We start from the raw sequence: 24898 nt of genomic DNA on the forward strand, positions 1-24898 counted from the left end.
TTTGCATGTGATATTGAGCAATACAAATACACCTGACTAGATGATGGATAAAGGCTCCTACAGTTCTATTTTCAGTAGTCGGAGATAAAATCCCAGGGGAATGGTGATTAAATCTTTAGTCGTCAAAGACAGCCTGGAACAAAATTCTGACAGTTTTAGCAATTTAGGACCAAAATCTCATTGTTTTGAGGGAGTAATTCTATGACCCATGTTCATAAACTGGCACTGGTGTATGACAAGCTGATGATGATGCATTTCTGCCTGTTTTTAAGTTTTTAACCCGCCTACAGGATTCACCAGACATGCATAGAATGTATTGAGTATGCTGACACAGATTATAACTAAGACTGTGACATGCAATGAAAGATTGCTGTTATTGTTCAGTTCGCAGTAGACAGAGGCATGAGAGAAAAATTAACAGAGGAGGAATGGAGAAACGAGATGGGCTTTTCTCATGGAAGACATTTATGAGGACTGAAGACTAAATATATCACAGCCGGGTGCAAAACCAATTTTAACTAAACACAGGCTTTCCTTTAAAACATCTACTGTCAGCAACATTAAACCAGCTCATTTCTGCTGTAGACTCTAGCTACCAACACTAAAAAACAGACAACACACACACACACACACACACACACACACACGCACACACACACGCACACACACGCACACACACGGTTCTTGAATCCTAGGAAAGTGCACTCAGGCGGTTTCCTGCATTGAGGTCGTCCTAAGCCATGTTTTGCTCAGCTTCTTCAATCCCCAACACCTCCTATCCACAAACTAAAAGCAGAGGGAGGGAGGTGACACAAAAAATGGTCGGAGGAAAATCTGAAGTAGGAAGGGATGCAAGGAGTTTATAGAGGAAGGGATGGAGGGAGTGACAGTAGAGAACGAGGGACCATACATAGAGCAGAATTCAGACAGGGAGGAGAGAGTGAACTAAGAAGGGAGACACTCCCTCCATCTCAAAAAAATGAAGATGAATAGGTGATAGAGGGGGCGAAAGGAAAGAGAGAAGGAGGAAATAGTTTAAAACAGGAGATGTTTAAGATAAAGGGGGTGAGAAAGGGGAAGTTGTTGACAATAATAGGAGGAAGGTGGTATGAATGAGTAAAAAGTAGATGACGGGAAGAGACAAACATGGAAGGAGGGAACACAGTGAAAGCCTGGTGTGAACATGAACATTTAGGGAAGTTAGGAAAAGGGAGACAAATAACAGATAGAGGGATAGAAGGTTAACTGAACAGAGGTGAGAATGGAGGATGGGATTCCAAAAGACGAAAAATAACAGGACAGGAAAGGAGGCTTTAAGAGTGAGAAGGTATCTGGGAAGGAGGAAAATAAGCAGCTTATTAGAGGGACTGGGCTGGAGACGCAGAGCAAGAGCAGCAGCAGCTTTTTCTTTTCTATCCTCCTGAGAAATCTGTGGATAATATGTTGCAGAGGAAAAACATTTTGCTTACCGCCCCTTAAAAACAGGCTTAACTAGGGGAAACCACACGGCCCGGCAAGGAGAGATAAAACACTGCTGCTGACGGCAGCCGAATCAGCTCAGGCACAAGACAGAACTGGGTTGGCATTTTTATCACCTTATTTAACACAACATGTGACATTTGCTAGAAAGTTTGATTCACAGAGTTTTACAGCATCATCGGGGCATTATTTATAGCAGGATCATCCTGGTTAAAATGGCACCATAGCTGGGCTAAACATGGAAATGACTCCAATCGTGAGCTGGGGGGTAAAGTTATTAGTACTACACTACCCTTACCAAACAGAAACCATTGTGTTCAGTCTGATCTGATCTGATGCTGTACCACAAATGGGTGTTTAATCATGTTTCTGCTCATATGCGGCCATCTCACAGTGCGCCTTCAAAGAAAGCCGCAAACTCAGAAACGGCTTATTATCATCGGGTTATCGCGAAGTCACATGCTCAGGCCGCCAGAGGAAGAGGAAGATGAGAGGGAGCCAGAGGGATGAGGGGGTGTGGGTCAAACTGTGTGGCATTTTCTTGGTAATCCCACCACAATGTCTGTCTGAGAAATGTATCTCCTGTCATCTTTAGATAGGAATCTCACACTTATCTGTTTCTAGCCATGCGTCCCCTGTGCTCATTATTGCCTTCTCTGTGCAATTCCGCGATTCCCGATCCATTCCTTTTTAACAGTACTTCTTCCCATTCTGCCCTTAATCTCCATCAACTCCATTACTTTTTGCAGCGTTCCTTTCTGACTGCAGGATGCTCGCTTTCTTTCTCTCGGTCGAAGCCATTATGCCCTGCCTGGCCACTTATCTTTTATCTGTATCCCTTCATCAGTCTGTCTAGCCCAAAGCTGAACACGCTGACATACACTCAATAGGACTCTCACATAGAGCTATCAAGCTTTTCATTCCTCTGTAAACGGTCATATTATCATCAACTGGATTTTTTTTTTTTTTTTACATTTTCCTGTGGTCTGGAAATGTGTCTTGTCGAACAAATAAGAAGGTTTTTTCACATTTGCGGATCACTTAAATGTGAAATGTTTGTATCTGTACTTTATGTCTATAACACCTGAGCCATGAATATGTGATTGGTTTATATGGTTTGTGTTTGCAGTGGTACACAACAACATACACATGACCAAGCAGGTCATCTGTTACTATACGAGTTTATAGCAATGAAAATGTTGTTTGTCAAGATACTTAAACAGAATTATGAGAAATATATTCAGGAGAAGTAGTTGCTAAAGGCTATGGAGTTAATTTAAGTCACACATCCGTCTGTTAAATGTGTCTGGAAATGTGTACGTTTTCAATGCATGCATGAATATAAACTGATACACACAGATGATGAAAGGGATGAGAGGATAAGTACAAAACCTGCCTTAACCATTTGAATTAAAAGAGGCAATTATCAAAACACGCCATCACACAAATCTTAAGCCTTGTTTCGATCTGATGGTCAATTTCAGCTGTATAAAATCTGAGTGATGCTTTGCTTTTTTGCTAGATAAGCCCAGTAAGTTGATAAGTCATCTAATTGAAATAGAAGGTCCTGATCTTATATCGCACACGTTCTATTGGCACTGTGCCTCTTCTTCCTGTTCATGTGATGGAATTAACATTTTGCGTAACTGAAATGGTTTGTGTTAACTTCTTAGTCCGTTGTGGAAAGCCCGCCAGAAAACTATTTCAAGAGTTTCCCAGAGAGAGAGAGAGAGCAAGAGAGTGAGAGAATATGCCACACTGGTACAAGCCCCACCTTGTAAAGGCATAAAGCTGTTATCCAGATACAGACACAGGGAGCTAACCTCTCTGTCAGACATGCTGCCAGTCAGAATAGTAAATGAGAGGACGGTCAAGGGGTGATAAAAGAGGAGGAGTGGGGAAAGACAAAGGAGGAGTGGCAGTATAACAAGGTCAGTCAAAGTAAGCCGACCCTACAAAACAGTACATCCTGCTGGTAAAGATTCTGTTTTTAACCTGTATCATACTACATCACCCTTGGTTTGGTGCTGTGAAGAACACGTGTAACAAAACAATCCAATTCTGCTGAAACAAGAGAGACGCTTACGTGTTTTTCTCCTTCGATTCTCTTGTCAGCCTGTTGAACAGCATCCAGGTACTTAAAATGCATCTCCATCAGTCGATCAACCTGGAGAGAGATGGAGGTGCACAACAGCAAAGGAGACATGCAAGTAAGAAACGGACAAAACAAGAAATGAAAAAGGAAAGATGGAGACAACAAAAGAAAGTACAAATGATGTATTCAGTTACTTCACATAAAACATCAACTTAACAGCAACAATCAATTTTTCCACAATGCCAATGTTATAGATGACTCTCTGAACAAAACAGAAATATAAAAAGACCAAAAGTTATATGTTAAAGGAAATGTTTAAGAGTCCATCCATATTAGTTAAAGTATATCGGATGAAACCCTGTTTGGCAAATTATACAATAATGACAGTAAATAATAAAGAATTGAATTGCATCATACTAAAAAACGGAGCAGGAAGATGACAAAAACTAACCTTCTCACAGTCATTCTCTGTGAACTTGTTGAGGAGTCTACTTCTCTGTTGGGACTTGAGATTCCTCAACATGGAAGCGATGATGGAGCAGACATGTTCTGTGGAGAGTTAAGACAGTGGTTAAGAAGACCAGGAGATAAGCAAGAAGATAGAAGTTGCATGTCTTCATAGAAGGGCACAGAAATACATATTTAATGCCTCCTACATTCAGATTTCATCCAGGTGAACGTGGCTGAGAATAGCTCATTCACATCCACCCCTCCACAGCCCTCAGATAGCACAAATCCATTAACACTTGATAATTTGCCATTACACCATGCAGCCAGCTAAGCATGGATACTCTTACAGTGAGCGCACACAACAAGAGCACACAAATCTTAATGAAATTTAGAAATCGATTTTCATTTACAGACATGCTGAAACAGGTTTGACTGTTGCTGAATTTCATTTCCCAAGGTTGATTTCTCTGTAGCAGCTCTGAGGATAATTAGCAAGGAAAAGGGGGGAAAAGCGTGATAATGGTCTAAATTAGTAACGAAAGAGAGATTCCTGCTGAATGCCTTCGTTGTTCCATTCAGCTTTTTCCATGCTTTTTACTGACAGGCAGGACGAGCAAGCGACAATCTAAGAATAATATTTCTCTATAAAATTGAATGAACAACAGACTGTACAAAAGGGAACCATAATATGATACTGTGCAATCTCTGGATATACAGGAGGACAAAAAAAATTGTAATTGGACTTTATCAACCAGAGGTCAATATTCTCTGTCAACGAGGCTTTGCAGTTGCTAAGCAACAAGCGTACAGGAATCAATCCCATTTCTGCTTTTTAAAAGGGGTCATGTTTGCAGTCAGCTCCCTTTGTTCAATTCCCTACGTCCTGCTGCGTTTTTAGTCAGAAGGCTTCAAGGCCGAGTGAAACTAAAGGCTAAAACGTAAGTTTTATTGACTCTGTTAAGATACATAAAATTTGGGATATAATTTGGGAGGCAAATTTATGAAACAAAAAACAAAGAAACCCTAACAAATGAAAATGCTGAAATAAACAGCAATTACTCATTATGATTTCAAACTACATGAGTGTAAAACCCATCCCACTCCAGTGAGTGAAGAAAGTTCTGACACACTTCAGCTGAAGCAGCGACAACACGACAATGATACACAGGCGGGATTCTGATACAATAGAGAAATTCAATTTGCAATGACAATTAAGTTGAAAACAGGAAAGATGGATGGATCAGAAGAAACAAATAATAAAACAAGGCAACACCATCTTTGTTACTCTGAAAGCACAAGGTCGTGTCTAAAATAGTTTTGAATTCAAAACAAATTCTTAAAAATCCAGATACATGTTTGGGTGATTGAATGACTGTGACAACATGTATTTAAACAGTGCTGTAATTGTACCTTTTCAAGACAAGTATTTAAAACATTAGGACATGCCTCAGAATCTAGGGTCCAGTTATTTAACTGTCACTATGTATACAACCTTTCCTCCTGTACACAATGACAGGGAGGCTAGCTGCCATTTCCGAAAGGATGCTACTTTATCAACTTGACCTTAGTGGTAATTGATGTCGGCACCTCCACGCCCTACCAGGGCAGTTATCGATTGCTGGCTGTGGAATGGTCTCTCCAAAGAATTTAAAACTAAACAGCAACCCCTCTGGTGAGATTTGTGGAGGCGTGGTTAGACTGTGAGTATAAGATGGAGGACAACACAAAGTAAAACAGCTTTTTCATCTCGTCTGTAGGATGGGCTTCAATCAATACTTTTTGTACATGCTTTGTTTGACATGTGAGCTTAGAAATCAATGAATTGAATAAAAATGCTGTGCAGCACTGCTGTGGCTGTACTAATGTATGCATTTGATTATGTTTTATACACAAAGCAGCTTTTGGTGACATCCAGGCCACATCCACAACCATTGCTTTTTGCCTCCCCTGACTTCATGTCGTGGTAACATGAAACCTAGAAAATCCTCTCTGCCCTAGGGGGGGTCCACTGGGTCTATCAAGGGAAAACAGAGACTGGTGTAAAGCTAATCCTCTTTTGACAGTCACTGGCCGCTTGGCTCGTCATGAAGTAACGATTGACTGATTAAGGGAAAAGTAAAGAGTGATCTTAAATCGCTTAATTGCAACGAGAGACTCAACTGCTAGAAGGGTGCTGGAGCACAGGAACTATAAAAATATTAAGGCCTCGCCAATATAATGGTGGAGGAAACTCCGTACTAGATAAGCTTAGCTCAAAATAAATTAAGAGAAATATTTAAATATATTAACACAAAACCTATTACGAATTACCAGTACTAATTCCCATCAGTCAACCCATTATCCAAACAAAAGTGGCGTCATATCACTTACAGTTTATACTGTACATCTGATGACTCTTCATGGACTATTCCACCATTTGTCCGAGTACATTTCGGTCATTCAAGGAATTTATGCTTGAGGAAATCTGCTGTTGGACCTTCCAGATGTTACTACCTGCAAGAACATCTTTTCTACAGTACATAGTGAAATGGTCTTTGACTGTTTGCCTGGTTTCTCTGGTTAATTTTAGTCAAAATTCAAATACGTCTTCTGAGGTGATATTTGCATTGAGCCTGCAACACAAATGTCAATATCTTTTACTCAGCCACCAGCAATCAACTACCGTATGCCTCATCCCTGCTTCAGGGTATCCATGACACTAGTTAACATGCAAATAAACTTGTATGCCCTGAATACATTTACTGATTGACAGTAGGGGAGTTCGGAAGATGATAGATTGGTGGTACTTCAATGAGACTGATTAGTCTTGGACTAACTGTGCCCTGGGGAGCGCAATCAGCTTCCCAGCAGCACAGGTTGGACTGACAGGGGTTGCAGCACCTACATTCACTTTTTGAAGGAGAGGAATTTAATTAAGAGAAGACGTTTAGCCTAGCCATATACAGTTTACACACCATCATAATGGTCTGTAATGGTATTTAGCGTAGCATTGGATGAAGTCAAATGTTTGAGATTTCTTGAAACACACAGCAATATCATGAAACAAGACATCAATCCATTAAGAATTATGATTTGAGCCCCTGCAATTGTAGCTGAGTGTTAAGGTCTTGTCTGTGCTATTGGCTCTGATTTAGATTCTGGAGAGTTCCCGCCACTGAAAAACATAAAAGGTAGAATCCGCTCAGAACATGAGGGAGTAATGTGAGAATTGTATTTAAATGGCATCACCTATAAACTGAAATGGTGCCGCCCTCACTTTCCCATAAGAGATTTTTACATGAAATGTTATCACTATCTGCAACAGATAATGAACCTAAGCTCATGTAAATTAGTCCAAATTCTCAGTTTGGTGTAGTAGAGAAGGCTATGGTAATTCTACACATCCCTAAAATTAAACACAAAAACCTGATTATATGCTCTGCTACACTAACAAACAGGGCCAAATGAGAGATCGTTTGGATTCTGTGAGGAGACAGATGGTAAATGAGTTTGTATTAAACACTTTATGCTTCCGCCTGTAATACTACTAAATGTGCTAGAGCATATTTACAAGAAAGTCTACATTTACCAAAGTCTGGTCATTATTATTGTCAAGTGAAAGAATACTGTTCTCTTATCTTATCCAATATGTTTGCTCTTTCGCTCCATACAACCAGACTACTTTCATTAAAAATGATGCATATTTCATTGCATTTCCAACATTTTTATCCTTTCTAAACTTGTAAATATATCTACACATTTAAATTGAGTGTGATTTCAGAGAACATGATCAAACCCCATGAGTGTACAGAGAGCAAACATGCCGATCTTAGTTGGATAGGTCTTTACTACAGGATCAAACAGCAAATCTCTCCCTCTGTGATACACTAATAATAGGATTACACAGCATGACTATGACAACACAGATTATGATCACATTTGTGTCACGAAAATGCAACTGATCTCAATGCGTGCAAAAATATGCTCATTTTTAGAAGGGACAATGAGGAGAAGCAAAATGTCAAAATAAGAGCCTATGATGCACCTAAAGGTTTTGGCCATCTTTAACGAACTCTCGTCTCCCTCAGCTTCTCCTCTGTTCACCTTCTCTATTGAATAAGCCACATGCACACATAGAAACATTATACAAAATGGAGTTGTAGACAGAGCTGGGCCTCACCATGTAAATTAGTTGTTTACTTCTGTTTTCTCTCACATTTGCTTGCATCATTAGCCACCTAAATGTAACAACTGACAGCCCCCAATTTCTATTATACTGTCTCATTTTACTTGTTATGGTGTGCATACACCAATAAACAGAGATCCTAAAACAAGGTGAATGGCACTGCTGTCACAAGAATAAGATGGAGCAGAAAAATACATTTTCTCTCATTCCTTGAGAAGGTTTTCTCCCCCTCTATCTTTCCATTTTCTACCCACTGATGACGTCTCTATCAATTATGCAATTCCGTATGCTAATATAGTTTGGCAATCCCTGGACATTTGGGCTTTGTCAGTTTCACAACGTATTTCACGGGGATCAATCTTTGCACTAAGGTTTACGATGGAGGGAGACGAAATGAGGAAGAGAGAGAGAGCGTGCCACGGATAGAGGGATAGGGGGGTCTCCACCTCCTAATTACTTTTGTTTGAAGCAGCTGATAGTTAATTAATCTACAGTGCTATTGTGTTATTCTGGAGAACCACTTGATTCACTGCCTTTTCAATTAGTAGTCTTACAGAGTAGGAGGGATCACTCGATACGCCTTATGACTGACTTCTCATTAGGCCTATAGCTCACTGTAAAACTAATCGATGGAAACGAGGGAAAAATCATATACATGTTGAATATATTGACATAAACTTTATGATTGATTAAAAAGGTTGTATATGCATCATATTACAATGATAAATGGTTGTTATATGTATTTATCTGTTTACAAAACCCATATACTCATAACAGCATTCTACATTGTCTTGATTTAATAAAAAGAAAGAACTAAACTGATACAGTTTTAGAGTGACACTGTAGACACTTTCATCTTGCCTGGGGCTTCAACACTCATGGGGGGGTTCAAGTGTTAGGACATGTTATCTCCCTTTCCTTTTCCTCCTGCTAGTTGAAGAGGTCAAGGGTTAATTCATCCACCCCCTGGGTGAGGTGGGACACAATGAAAACCAATTTGTTCTCCTCTGCAGGGCTGGGAAGCCCCAACAGACGTATCAAACTTAATTAATACGGACAGACAAAGAGGAGGTAATCCACATTCTGGGTGTAGCTAATCAAACAAAGAGAGGAGAGATGGACAGGCTTTCTACCTCTTTTACTTTCAGTCTCTTCTCTCTTTTGCTCTCTCGCCGTCTATCAAATGGACTCGCTCTTTCTCTGGCTCTTGTTTGTACTTCCTATCTCTGACTTAGAGACAGGAGAGGTTGGAGAGCACGGGCAGGAAAATCAATCAAGATTGAATGATAGTAGAAACTGACAGGCTGAAGAAGCAGCAAACCGTGATACATGAGCAGATTAGGATTGAGTGTCTGCAGGAAATGGGTGTGACTATACATTGTGGAAAAACCAGAAGCATGAGAGGGAAGAAATGGGCCAGCTGCAATTAACATAATCAATCAAACACTAAACTTATCATTTAATGCGTTGATTGTTAACATGAAGAGTTGATATTCTGATATTCAAATCACATGTCACATCGGGTTTTAGATGTGACATGATGAATCCCACCACAACTTTTTCAATTTTGAAAGCTACACTGATTGGTGGCATGATCCAATCAGGCTTCACTGATTGGACACCACAATTACATGTGAAATCATGGTGGCATGTGTTTCCCAGAGCAGGTTTGTAGTATGAAAAAATAAAATAAAATGTGCACTGCCTTGTTCTAATTATTGACCAACCTTCGTGTTCCTTCTCTGATATGCCAGTTTTCTTCATCTTCTTGGGGGTTTTCATGAAAAGTGGGAAGATTGTCCGCAAACCCAAGATGTCCACAAATTTATGGCAGTTATCACCTCCTTCTGGTCCAATCATCCCATGGTCCAAGACTTTCAATGCACTGGTTCGAGACATTTTCTTTTCTCTGAGGCAGACAGAAAGAAGCAAAGTCAAATCAGAGGGGTTTGAGAGGATATAAACCATACACACATTGGTTTGAAGACTCTTTACGTGTACAATCCATTTCACACAGTTTTCATACTTGTCAGATTTACAGTCAGAAACAAACTAGTGCTCATTTTCAGGAGATGTGTAATTAACACACAGGAGGGAAATACAAGAATAAAGCCACTTTCGATGCAAAAAATAGAAGAGGCCAGTAACAGGCATTTATGAATCATTAAACAAAGTTGAATAACACTCTCAGATATGTCCAATCTGGTGCTGTGTTCTATGAATGACCCCTTCTTTTTTGTAAAGGGACTTTAATTCACCTCACTCCTTTCTTCAGGAGAAGACTAAAACTGCTACACATTACACTGGCAGCTATTTCAATGGGCTAAATTCTCATGTTATCTCAACCTTTTTCCAGCTCAAAGTACAATTTAAGTTTAAACAATAGCAGTAGACCTTCATGAACATTTATTGTCTGAACTGACTTGTTAGTTGCCCCACCCTCACGCAAACCCTATGGCTGTTGCTGACTTATTCTAATGTATGATTGGATGAGTGTGGGTATCAAAAGAACAACTTGTACAAAACATGTTCCTCGCAGCTGGTGGATTATGGAGGGACAAATGCAATCACTACGTCAGGATTTCATTCCAGTATCATGCAGCTGCTCCCACCAGTCACTAAAAAAATTGGACTGTCGTCTATTCTTCGTTCTTCACACTGAAGTAGATTTTATTTTGTCATTTGAGTTTGTCATTTGCGCTCTATAATTCCCACAGTGTCCATATTGCCAAGTATTCTCCTGGCTCACAAAAACAGTAACTTTACCTTAACGACTACCATTTGGTGCTGTTCCCAGCCTGAATTTTGCCTGAGAATACGTCTAAACTAAATTATATAAAGAACCCATAACTAAAAAGAAACTGCAATCCAGACATTCACCTGTTTTCCATCATCAGAGCCGTGGCATTCTATGTGATACCTGCTCCCTCAGTTCCTTTCACCCTCCACCACATTCCACGCTTTCTCTCAGGAAATGTAGCTGTCTGTCACATTGTCACTCCCTCTATTCCCACCAATGACAGATGACAGTGTTTATCTCAGAGGAGGGCACATATTTCAGGCAGTTGAGTCTGCTTCTCTAGACAGACACATTATATATGATGGACGGCTATAGAGGCCAGGGGGAGCAATACACAGTGTACATTCCAAAGGGAAACTAAGCAATTCAGTTTGGAGACAGCTGACTTAACTCAAAAGCTTGACGTCATGAACTATGCAATCATCAGCCTGAATTGATTGAGGTTTGACAATGACTAAGCTTCCAACCTGAAAGCACAATTGTGTTTTTGATCAGCATGAAATCAGTCGCTGAAGATTTTTCAATAATCTGCAGTACCTGCCTTGATCACCCTATACGCTTTAAAGGCTCCCCAAAACTTTTAGATACATAATTAAAAAGTGGCAACATCCCATTAGAAAGGAAGGGGTGTGCGTTTCTAAAATCTTTTAAGACCAAAAACACTGACTCCCAAACTGTTCCTCAAGTTAACGCGACTGTAGTCACCATGAGTACAGCTTCAGGTGCAGTGTGGTCTAGCAAACATGTATCTGTTCTAGGAATTTATCATACACCCGATATGAAATCTGTACATTGCACAATGCTGAATTTGCCTTATAGAATTCTGAAGAGGAGATATTGATGGAAAAGAAATCAGTGTGTTTCGGTCAATTTCACATTTCGTTACTCACTCGACGCGGTTTCCCTACAGCTCAGGAGTTATGTTACATCTTGGTTGGGAAGGACTGATCTCTTGTTGTTAAAGTGATAATCTTGAGGAAAGCCTGACATTTTCATCAGCCTGCTGTCAAAATATTGTACTACTGTGCTTTCTGGATGATATTGCACGACAATTACAAAAACTTACATTCACGCTTTTATTCAATATTCTTCTTTGAAGAAATGTCTTTCTTGTGCTTTTGGCTGTATTTTATTTTCTGATCAAAATTTCTGATTAAAAATTGTCGATCTGCAGCTTCACAATGCTGCTTTGGCCACGAAACATTGTTAGGAAGTCAAATCTAGCTTCTTTGTACGAACAAATTAGACTGCATTGGACTGTAACTTGGTCGGCTGCCATTTCAGTCTTCTTCTTTCTTTCTTTTGCTTTGTCTTTTTCTTATTGTCCCTGGTGGACAATTTAAAAGAAAATGTTTTTTGCATCGCAATAATGAGATATTGATTGAGGTTCTATCTACCTGTCCAGTAATGTGAATACCAAAGAAGCTGTGAAGAAAAGGTTTCATAAATGTGTGTAATGTGCCTTCATGACACTTTAAGGTCATATCCCTGCCTTGTTGATAGATTAGACTGGCAGTCTCACCAGGCAACAGAGGCGTGTTGTACTGCATTACACAGTGAGCTGTGAATAAAAAGTTTCACAGTATTGAAAAGCACTGAAATGAGATCTGAAATGAACTATGAAGCTAGCGTATCCAAAGTACTGTATGTCCAAGACTATTATACTGTAATGATAGTTAATAGTAATAATGAGTTCATACTCCATTCCAAATGCAACACTGGACCTTGTGTGCAGAGCTCTGCATCGAGAAACTGATAGTTAACTGCATTGACCTCAGCTATCAAATAGCTACCAAAAGTATCATTAAATATATTTGCTTATTAAAAACCTAATGTGAAAAAGATTGGCACCATTCATTTAGGTTCATACCTGCTCAGAAATGTGCAGTCTTATTCCACCAGAATTAACTGTTGCAGCTAATAAAACTTGACATTGAGATAATTCTATATTGTGTCAGCCGATACTGATTAAAGTAGAAATTAACAGACCACCAAACATTATTTTGAGCAGAAAGTGCACACATTTTAGCAAAAGAAAATGTATTGGTGATTGATGAAGATAATCAGTGCTTTCGACAAGGAGAAAACAGTCAAAAGAAAAAGCTTTGGTGGCCTCTGGCACATCCTAATGGCACTATTCCATCATATACACTGATCTTAGCTATTGCATATTTTAATGGGTTTGCCTACCCCATTGTAAACATGTAGTGAATTATTGTAAATATTGTAAAGGGGAATTAAGCTTGTGTGTTTTAGCCCACAGTCTGTAAATAGCTATTAACATGTAACACAACACCTATTCCTGACTGATCAGAACTTTAATTAAGAATCATTACACCAAAATTAAAAGGTTTACACATTAAACAGACTCTTTGAATCATGTGAAGTAAACAGGCTAAGGTGTTAATGGGATAAAGCTAAATGTCAACAAGAAACAGTGGACATCAGCAACCGCCTGTGAAAGCTGATGCTAGTAAACTTCCTGTTGGGTAAAGGTGCAAAGTGGACAGTTGAAATTATTCTCTACCATATTTTTGTAGTCCAGCAAGTCCCCGAGTAAAGCTTACTATACATGTCTGTGGCAGCAAGTCTTATAGTGTGACTGCAGACCTACCTGAGCATGAGGTTCATTAGCTGAAGACCTTCCCCTCTAAGGAAGCGGTCCCGATTGGCTGGCAACATGAGGCAGGAACACAGAGCATCAAACAGGTTCTCCATCATCTCCTGCTCCTCAGCTGTAGCTGGGTTGTGACGCTTGAACACCTGAGAGAGAAAAGCGGGAAGATGGAGCATTGAGAAAGGAACCAATGACATGTATATTGCTTCTGTGTGAGAAGGGGATTCAAAACAAGTGATACTGGAAAGCTTTATTACAAAACATTGGGGATGTGGGCATGATGAGTCTCTTTTATAATGACATGGACCAACACTATTGTAATGAATTAAATATTAGCCAGGATGCTATAAATGGAAAATAGTTGATAAAACAGTGAAATACAGTAAAATACGGTAAAACTAAAAACATCCTTTTCTATAAAATACACTAGCAACAGCACTCAATACAATGAATGAAGCACATGGATGTATCATAATTTAACTTGACAACAGCTTGAAGATTTTTTTACAAACTGCCTGCCAAGTCACCCTGACCTGCTATCGTTTTATTGAAATGCCTCCAAATCACAGGAACTGAGGAATATTTTGCACCAAGGATCTGTTTTTATCCTTGGGTAAAGGGTAGGAATTCTACAATGATACTGCTGGATGAAGTTCTCCCTAACCCAAATATGCAGACCAAAAAACAATCCACTCAAAATGAAAAAGCATTTCAAAAGCTCTTGCTTTTTATTTGAACACAGGTTCACTAAAAACACAAAGCAATCCTTGAAATGAATTAAAAGATTTAAAAGAACAAATGACAGCAAAAATAGCAAAGATCACTATAATATTTACATCTATATATATATATATATATATATATATATATATATACATTTTATACTAATGGAGACGTAGCTCTTATTCTTAGTTCCGAGCACAAATAGTTTTGAGCGTCCTTTATTTCTGAAAAGTGACCTACGTTAAAAGGTTTACAGTTTCAGCTATTGCTGAATCTCGACACAGTTCAACCACAGTTTGCCAGTTAAACCACAGGTCTGGATACCTTATTTAATGAGAAACGGCTGAGCGATATCCTTGCAAGACTAAAAGAGATGACAGGTGAATACAAATGGTAGCAGTACAGCAAGCTAAAAATAGCATGTAAAGGCAAAATCACGAGAGAACTTACAGATAGTTGCTGCAGCAACACATCAATGCCATCCATCTCTCCCAATAGTTCTCTTGTATCTGCAGAAAAATAGGGACGAGGAAGATAAAAATTGAGTCAACAGGGAGATTAAACTGAGATGGAGGCAGAAACACACATATTCCAGGATTGGGATAAACAGTCTGACAAAAGTAGAAAAAGATGAGGGGAAAAACAAGACAAGAAAAAGAAATTGAGGTAGAGAGGAAGGCAGATGTTTTACTCAACACTGATGAAAATATTGGTCATTAAGGACATCAAGAGAAACAGAAGGAAGGAAAATGAGAGCAGTGCAAAAACATTTACTTCAGCAGTTATTCCATATAGCCTCGAGTGTTGTGATTGCAGAGAGGGAGTGACTATCACATATAGTAAGTACAAATACCACAAGCCTTTTCATAGGTTCATAAAAAGTACTCATACTAACTACTATAATTCCTGTATGGTGAACCATGCGCAATACAAAGTCCACTCATGTTTATAATCATTTCTTGTTGAAAGGGGAGAATTCCGGGAGAATTAATAGGGTGTCATGGACATGGACATCTGGTACATTGGGATGCAATTATATTTCTAAGGCACACCAAAACACCAGACTGGAGTTTGTCTAAATACATGTTACCAAGCCACAATCCGTCTGGGAGACTGCCCTTTGGAGAGAAGATACTAAATTAGAAATTTTTTGGCGAATCACACCAACTCTTTCAAAGAGCAGGACATCATCCCTGGCATGAAACATGGAGGCTCAGTCACTCTTTTGGAGTTGCTTTGCTGTCTCTGATCCTGCATGAACTTCAATCTGTGCAGGGTGTGATGAAATCAGAAGAATTTAAATATTTTGGAGCAAAACATACAGTGCCAATTGATGGTGTGTGCCATGAAATATCAGGATATGGTTCCCAGAATTCCTGTCCTTGCCACATTAATTTCCTTACTTAAAGTTTCTGTTTTATCTTGACTTGGTTTTGTAGGCTAATACTTAAGCCCATATCTGTATTTGATCTGCCTTTGTATTTTGCGACATTGACTATCAAAATACATATACAAGGTTCATGATGACATTTACCTTGTCTTCAGGAAAATAACATTTCAAAACAGGGACAGAGAGGATGAATTGAGTCAGCACTGGTCAAGAGAAGGACAAAGTATAAAATGAGTCAGGTCTTCCACTCAATATCAATGCCTGTCCAGGAACCTGATAGTCCTTTGGCTATCAAAGCTTTACATGAGTTTGCTGAGGAAGAGGAAGCTGCGGAGGGAAAATATTTGGGATAAGATAAACAGACAGTAAATGGAAATATGGAAGGGGAATGGAAGTGATAAGAAAGGAGAAAGAGTATGAGAGATAGGATAGAGTATAGGATAAGGATATGGATGCACAGAATAAAAAGGAGTGAGAAAAAGGAGTATGGAATGAAGAAAAGGGAAGCCATACGATAAAGGCATGGCTGTTTGACAACAGAAAGGTGGAAGATAAACAACTAGAGTTGAGAACTGTATGCAGCACACTTACTGTCATTATTTTGCAGCACGATGGCCAGTATTTCACTGCAATAAAGCTTGTTCGCGTCAAATGGTATCTTCGCCTGAGAGAAAGAGAAATTCAAATTACTACTCATCCTCTGAAACCTCTATCAAGAGTCTGAAAAAGACGTTCTTTAACCCAAAACAGACATAGCATGTGCGATGGGCAATATAATTGCGAAAGTGTTCAACATTCAACGCATTATTCTGTAAGTATGAAAGATATTGATCATATTCAATCAGCTTCTTACCTTGATTCTCTTGAGCAGCCACTGCATGAGGCCCTGCTGAGCAGCCTCTGTGCACAGGCCTGGTCTGAACTCTGCCATGTTCTCTACGATGGCTGAAGGAGAAAAACATAGCAAAAACACTTACTTAATGTGATCCGTATTTATATTCAGCACAAACAACATGACGACCTTTAAAATGTGTAGCTGTGTTAAGTAAGCCTGCTTTATTAACAACATTTTCACAGTATCCATATTATTTGCTGTGGTAAATCAAAGGTCTGGTTAAAAACCACGATCAATACATCAATAGATCGATTGGTAGTTGGTCAAGAGTGGTTGAGCTCCAGAGTTCCGGACCATGACCTCTTTCTCAATAGGGTCTGGGTATGGTTGCTGACTGAGGTGTTCAGACCTGCTCAAACAAACTGTACCAAGAAATCTAATTGAACCAGACTAAACCAAATTGGTGTTAAAATTCCTTATACCTTACACACTTAGCAACATTGTCCTGGGGTATTTTTATGACGCACTTGCTGGCCTTGTTAGCAATCTAGCTTGTCTTACCATTCATCTCATTAGAGGTCACTAAATGTCAGACTGTGTGGGACAAATATACCCAAAAGTTAGGCCAAATTTACAACTTCACCTTTGACCACACAGTATAACAGTAATGTAGACGATTAAAAAGAAAAAGAATCTCACTCTAACAGAACCGTAAAATGTGGCAGTTCATAGAGGGTTCATCTGGGGGTCTGTCCCCAATAATATCAAAATTGGAAAGCAGTCTTTGCTACATATCTCTATCAGAGCAGACACTGCAGCAGAGGGAGAAAGAGAGAGGGAGAGCGTGTGGAGAGAGAAGGGAAGACAAGCAATAAACAATAGATGGACAGCTGTGAAGTGAGTGAATAGGGGGATGCAATGAGAGAGGTAGAGAGAGCATAGTGTATCTACGTTGTGGGCAGAGTTGGGAAGGAATGAGACAAAAAGGGCAACTGCTGTGGATAGAGTGATTGCCGATGACAGAAAAGCGGTAAGAGAGAGACACAGAGGGAGGGATAAAAAGAAATGCTGCTGTGAGAGAGAGAGAGGAAGAGCTTTTATCAGTGATTCAAACAGAGCAGGCCGACAGCATCCTGGAGGACAGCAGGCTCAGAGCAGAGAGCAGCCAAGGCAGACAAAAGGCTTATTCAAGCTTGGAGAGCTCCCTAGATAACGCACACAAACTCTCACACACACACACACACGCACACACAAACCAGAATAAAAGATGCACAAGCAGCACTCCCATCGATACAACCCACACACAGAGCCAAATACAGACACCTAAAAAGCTCTCCTGACACACGGCCTCAATCTGGCAACAACGAAAAAAATCATCTCAACAGAGTCATTCAACACAAGAGCACAAGAGCAGAGAGGCAGAAAAGTCTTGACTCATGTGAGGCTTGACACCAATACCATGACTTCTCAAAGTATCTGCTGCCCCAAGACTATACTACCGAATACTGACAGTGACTCTTTGTCATCTTTAGCTGGAGAGGTTTAGGAATAATTCACCAAAGAAGATTAGAGAAAACAGGCGGGGAGTGTTTTAACCACATTGCCTTCCTTATGTTTGGTATAATGCATCGATTTGATTAGGACAAATTCTGCTTATATTGAGCAGTTGACAATGAAAGACACTTGCTATAGAGATCCTCCTTATTTACAATTTAAATCCATAATTTATCCATATAATCAGTGCATGGTCAGCGAGGGGAACATGCAGCCAATATTTAAACAGCTGAAAACTTGGACTCGGCTTCAAAGTCTGTTAGATTTAAATTAGGTACAATACTTTGACACTGAGATAATTTAGTATATTTCTTTGATTAGGTTAATGGAGATACATTTCAGCAATTAATAAGGCTGTTTGGATTTACAAAACCATTTTCAATTGCTACGTACGTCATTTCGTTTACATGTTCTTACCTAGTGTGTTATAGATGCCGTCAGCTTCTTCTTTCACCTGCTCATCCAGACGCTCCATATTTTGCACCAACAAGGCCACCACCTGACCTTCCAACTACAAACACAGAAAACAGGGTTAAATACTGTTCAGATATACTGGTTATAATTATATATATCATTGCCACTCAAGTCTGTATTGCTACGCATTTTTTCATCAATGGGCCAATTTAATCATATTGTCTGTCAGGAATTAACAAATTTGAAGTTTTCTGATAAATGTTGAATAATTGTGGATCATTTTCAGTTGGCAGAATTCTGAATAAAAAAATATATTCTATCTGAGTGTATTATCTTGTATACTGTATCTGAACAGCAAACGTTTCTCTTCATAAAAAATCCCTCTTTTTGTATCCCAAAGAAATAACATTAAATCCCGTAAAAGTATTCAAACACCATGAATACATATATTTTCAGCTATTTGTTTTCATGATAGGAACAAAGTGCACATGAAGAATAGAATTAGGGTTTCCTCCCTGAAGTTGATACAACTTTTGTGTATATTCTAATTATATAAAAGATCTCATTATTTCCTCAAAACGATGAAGTCATTCCATAATGAGACAGCGAATGTTTGTTTTTATGGAACATAGCCATGGCAGAATAAGCCATAGCCTTCTCACATTCACCTCCACGTTCCTCAGTCAAGTCAACATTAGAGACTCACACCTAAACAGAGCCAGTGGGCTGCTGACTGCCCGCATAAAAGTACTATTACAGATGAAAGAAGAAAGAAGACAGACAGTTGACGCAGATTTATGGGCTACCACAGACTGTTGTGGATCAGTTTGATTCATCTTCTCAAGGCTACCACCTGGCCTTCTGGCAACAAGGACAGAGGAGCTGGAGGCAGTACAGCAAGGAAGAAAGAAAAATGGATTCAGCCAACCCTGAATGCCCTGAATCTGCTCCTCTCAAAGTTACTGTAAACAAGAGTATGGACTACACCCGTGTCATGACATCATAAATCAATTCAAACACAGCAGCACTCTTTCTGTTGGGAGTTTGAGGGTTGGTTATCCCCTTCATCTCCGTGAGCCTGCATGGCCACATATTCATAAACCAATAAAATGAAAATGTACAAGATGGAATTGATTTATGTTCTCACACGTTTACGCTTTCATTTGATTGCTTTCATCATGTGAGCAAAAGCCTTGTTTTCACTAACAGATTGACATGTCGACCTTCTATGTGGGACCTTGACATTATTTAAATCACGTTCAGTGGAAGGTAGATCTACCCTCATTCCCTTATGGTTTTCTTGATTGCATCTTATTCAGCCATGGCCTGCAAGGAGCTTATAAAACATCTTTAGAAGCTCATTGTTGAAGGTCCCAAGCCAGAGAGGGCTGCAAATGAATGTACCATGGATCACTATGTATTCATTTCTATTGAAATAACAAGTTGTTTCTGAGTTATATCTTGTTGGCTGCAAGTTCACACTCCTGCTCAATAACAGCGATCACATATGTGAATTTCACGTCACATTATGTCAACTGTACGATATCAAGTTTGATCCATTTGAGATTGTGAAATGAATATCTAATGTTGGCAGGAACTGGCTTGTCTGCTGGTTTACACACATGGGTCATAGTAGTTGTCAAAAACAACACAACAAAACTTGATTTGGGGGGTGGTAATTCATCTGAATGAGAAACTGCAGATTGTTGCACTGAAGTATACACTTAATTTTGATCAAGTATAGCACTGAGGGTCATAAGGGGACAGAGGCACCCAATTCTTCCTCCACTGTAGGTATAAGCACATCGTTGAAGTTTGACCTTTGTCTCTGTCACTCTAAATGTCAGCAAATATGAAAGGGCAACAACAGCATTCCCTGGGTTATTGACAGATTGATGGCATGGAGAGTAAGAGTACGTGTGAGGGGGGGGAGAAAACATTAAAGCAAACAAGCAGAGGACAGGCCATAATCATGTGGATGACATACAACTTTAAAATGTATTTCTCCACCTGTGAATTACTGCAGCATTACAACAACTGGAAGGAGGCAACAGCTTGTTGAGGAAGATGAACATATCTGCAGGTCTGCCAGTTAAAGGAGGCCAACTGAAGTATTATTTTGTTTCACTCGTCAAGTCTAAGGGTTTGATAGCCTCTGCATAGTTTGGGTGTCCCAGAGCTTAGGTAAAAATCAATTAAACGCTACTACGTCAATAACATCGGAACACCAATATACGTAAATCCTGAACTCACCAGAGAATCGATGAGCACTTCAGCACCCTCCTCGCTCTCATGGAGTGTGTCGATATCTGTCAGCTCCTGCAGCAGGTCCACCACCGCAATAGCAATATGTAGCCATGGATAAGGTTAATAAGATTGATAAGTTTGTTGAGAGCTGAAGGACAATGCCGCTGCCTGGTTAGTCGAGACCACAAAACAATGAGTCAGAGGGCACTCCGGGACACACCTCCACCAAGAATCGATAGTCAACCGATTTCAACTTTGCAGCTATTGTAAAGCCAGTTTTGCTCTCATTACCTCTAAATCAGATGTGTTAGAAAGATTATGTCAATTCATTGTACAGCTGCAGTGTTGTTAATATTCACATCTTCAGGACCTATACCTAAAACTGTTGATAAAGTGTCAAAATCTTTGTAAACAGCAGAAGCAGTGAATTCTTGGCTACACATTCATGGCAATTGCATGTTTCCAGCCGACATCTTTTATCATTTATAGTAACGCCATAATTGTCACCCCTGTCTGAGCAAATGTTTGTCCTCCACCAGACCTGGATCATTATCTCGATTCACACTGCAATGGCACTCGGGTCTGGACCAAATCAACAGGTCTGAGACTGCCAAGAGAGAGTGGTCTTAGCACTGTCGCAATGACTCCAGGGAGCAGTGACTCAATTAACCCATCACACCCCCAACTCACTTGCCGTACTGTGAAATGAAAAACCGTTTGCAAAGAAACACCTAGGCTTGTAATTCTCACCTCAATCGAACCGCTCCGTAGAGAGATTGCAAGCGTGTCTCAGGGAGTGGACTTGTTCCGGACCCGAGTGCGACTGTGGTGTTCACATAAGCCCAAATGAAACAATCTAGGGGCAAAACGTTCCAGTTTTTGGGAGAAGAGGTCGAAAGGAGCTACAGTAGGTCTGAATAACACCTTGGACTCATTTGTTATTATAGCATCGGTAAAGAATCTGTAAACCAAGTACACGGATTGAATCAATTCATTTGTAAAAGGATATCAGTGTTCTCGTGACTGAGAAGACCCAACAGAGAGTGGACAGCATTGAGCTCCACTAAGAGGTGATAGAGATCTGGCATTGTGGCGACCACGTGCATCTCCTGGATAATGTCGTTCAGATCTAGCTCAGTCTCCATGAACCTGGATTGGTCAAAAATAGTTTAGAATTAAAAACAAAACATTAATGACAAACACTCACAAACATACCCCATATCAAAGTGTGTATTGCAAACATACTATCCAGGGTTTTCCCCAGCTTTGTTTTTGATCATGTTGCATACGAGTGTGCTGCACATGTAAATAATAATAAAGTGTATCATTTACTTAAACGATAATTAAACCAAGGATTAATTTTAACCAAGTTGATAACTATTTAATTATGTATAACCTACTCAGAGAAGAACATTAATGAGGTGGACTCATCCCTGGGGTGAAACGAGAGCTATAAATTCTTGCTGGAACATGATCAAGAGAGGGGAAAACGCTGCAGTGTCATTCATGTCACTCACTTTTCTGGGTTGTCAGGAAACTTAATCCTCAATTCCTGATTTTTGTACGACCGTTTCTCAAAGGTCAGGATCATTTTCTTCACGGAACTCTCATCCACTGGCTCTGCCTATTTATTTAGTTTAGAAAAGGGGGAAAAGAAATAGACAAAGGGAAATGAAAAAATTAATCCTTTATTGAGCGAACTGCTGTAAAAACAACAAAGCCATGTGCTATCTAATTATGTGAGTGGAACAGAGTGAGGAGACATTGTGTATTATAAGTGTGAATAGACTGGAGTGAATTTCACTGGAAGTGTTTTGAACCCCTGATGGCTAAAAAGTCTATTAAGTGTTAGACAGATACTGACCGGTTATAAAATTATAACTATCTGACATAATAGGACATTACAGCACTTTGCTCTGAGTACATCTTAACACTCAGTTTGAAAGGCTGCAGTGAGGCATAATAGAATAATAAATACTTGGTTTTAATGCATTACATAATAGGCTACATTTAGTATTGACAAAGGATCTTTATTTTCACAGACCCACTTTGACTCATTGTTTCTCCTGAAGCTCGAAGGATCATTGTGAGCTTGATGTTTCTCAGAGGTTTTGCCCTGCAGCCAATCTTTACTCGCTATAAACCCTAATGTTGTAGCACTTGAGGTCTGGAATCACGCCAACTTGAGTCCAGATTCTTAGTCATCTGCCTGAATCAGAGGAAGAGCCGACAGCTGACTTTAACTCATGCTGAAACGTGTGTGTCTGCGGAACCTTGGTCTGCACATCCATCACCGCAAGAGGCTACCAGCTTGGGTATGAATTCTAATAATGATGACGTAATTTGTCTTCGACTTGACCGGAGCACTATCATACAGACACAGCTGTCAATCAACCTGCAAATACACACCAAAACACACAAACCCTGTGTATTCAACTCCTTCCACATGGTCCTGTTTCAAGATTCCCACCTCAGGTTCCTCTCCATCCTGGTCCATCAGCTTCTCCAGGATCTTCTTTCTCTCTGCTGGCGTGTCCTCCACGTCCCTCATCTCTCCTCCTTCTGCCTCTCTTTGTCTGGCCAGCTCCCTGAGCAGCATGCCCTTGTGTAGTTTCCCTCCTCTAGTGTCATCGTCTCCACCTGCTCCTCCGCCCTCCTCCTCCCTGAGACGCTTTGCTCCTCTATCTGGCTGTAACACAGACGTAAACAATGAGATACACTGTTCATATTGATGAAAGAGACGGACTGTATGTAGAAAGATACAGTCATTCCTAAACACATTCCTAAACTAATATTGCAATATTCCATAGTATTTGTTTACAGATTAATAATTAAATTGTATCTTCATATCTTAACAACAAGTGCATACCCAACTAGGCAGAATTACAACCTACTCATGGCATTTCTTAGGCTCTAATTTATATTTATTTATTTAAGTGCCTTTTATTGTTTTGCAGTGTCAACTTTGCTGCTGTAACAATGTGAATTTCCCTGTTGTGGGACGAACAAAGGATTATCTTATCTTATCTTAACTCTACTTAAGAATCAAACTGCAAGGTGAAAGTACAGCCCATACTTTAATATATGGCTTGACTATGTATACAATATATACGATCCTGTGTAATATATAATTTAAAAGATCATAGTAGACAATACCCTGTGAAAGTCTAAGCAGACGAATGTGTCTCCTAATAATGTCTATACCAAACTTAAGGGTTCCTAGGTCACTCGCTTTTATGCCGAATTTGCTGGTAAATGCTGATCTTTTGTTAAAGCCCTGTTATCACACACTTTGGTTTATAAATCTGTTAATATACAAAGAAGCATTATATTAGGAGATTTGTAAACAGAGACCCAGCACACAGACCTAACTGATGTAGCTGTAGCTTTAGGGAAAGCTAACAGAACGCTATCAAGCTGTAACTAACCTGCTGCCGTTACTCACTGGTAAATAATGAATACTTATAACTCGAGCGTATATTACCCAGCTTTGGAGAAGTAACTTTACAGAACAAAACCGTTTAGAGCTGAAGTTCGCCAGTAAGTGCAAGCACGCCTCAACATGCAGCCCCATGAATGAAACAGCTTCAGCTTTAGCTTTAAGTTAGATTTCCGTCCAGAGACAGAAAACACTTAATAACGTAAATATTTACCTGGTAGCTTAGGAGCTCCCCAACATCCATTTTCTCCGCGTCGGAAAACGACACACTTTATATTCAGGTTTGAGAAATAAATAAGTGTGGATACAATTCTGCGGCTAGCTGGCGGCTAACTGGAAGCTTCTGCTGCAAACATGGCTGCCGTAAACCACTTTGTTCATTGTCGCAGCAGAGCACTGTCGTAAACGCCGATAGTTTCTCCCGAGCTGCACGTCTTTGTCAATGGTCATTCACTCATTGCGCTGGCTGATCTATTATCTGCAAGCCTACAGTGACATAAAATGCACGTTTCCTTGGAAGTAAACATTGAAAAACATTGACATTTTATTTCGACATGGTTACATTTTGTTTCACATTAATTTATCAAATTTCGAACATGATTACTGTTGTTTTGTTGTTGCAGAATAAACAAACAGAACATCTACTTTTTGAGGGTGCTTATGACACAGTTTAGCTCTTATACTGGATCC

The 24898-nt window shown here is 39.7% G+C and overlaps 1 protein-coding gene across 1 annotated transcript in view; it reads right to left on the reverse strand.

The window, feature by feature from the left end:
* Window positions 1-24581, reverse strand: part of ctnnbl1 (catenin, beta like 1) — a 36666-nt gene extending 12085 nt beyond the window's left edge. Inside the window, exons 1-13 of the mRNA XM_076159325.1 lie at window positions 24423-24581; window positions 23240-23458; window positions 22287-22393; window positions 21779-21918; window positions 20776-20873; window positions 18526-18619; window positions 16573-16664; window positions 16311-16383; window positions 14780-14838; window positions 13604-13752; window positions 9917-10098; window positions 4026-4123; window positions 3566-3646 (exon numbers count right to left, since the gene is read on the reverse strand). Coding sequence (XP_076015440.1) covers window positions 3566-3646; window positions 4026-4123; window positions 9917-10098; window positions 13604-13752; window positions 14780-14838; window positions 16311-16383; window positions 16573-16664; window positions 18526-18619; window positions 20776-20873; window positions 21779-21918; window positions 22287-22393; window positions 23240-23458; window positions 24423-24452 — 1422 coding nt within the window. The 5' untranslated portion in view covers window positions 24453-24581. The remainder of the gene's footprint in view (window positions 1-3565; window positions 3647-4025; window positions 4124-9916; window positions 10099-13603; window positions 13753-14779; window positions 14839-16310; window positions 16384-16572; window positions 16665-18525; window positions 18620-20775; window positions 20874-21778; window positions 21919-22286; window positions 22394-23239; window positions 23459-24422) is intronic.
* Between the last annotated feature and the right edge of the window lie 317 nt (window positions 24582-24898).

The sequence above is a fragment of the Genypterus blacodes genome, unplaced genomic scaffold (assembly GCF_046128005.1).
Source record: "Genypterus blacodes isolate CSIRO-AG114 ecotype Tasmania unplaced genomic scaffold, CSIRO-AGI_Gbla_v1 ptg000094l_1, whole genome shotgun sequence".
In the NCBI taxonomy this organism is placed as follows: Eukaryota; Metazoa; Chordata; class Actinopteri; order Ophidiiformes; family Ophidiidae; genus Genypterus; species Genypterus blacodes.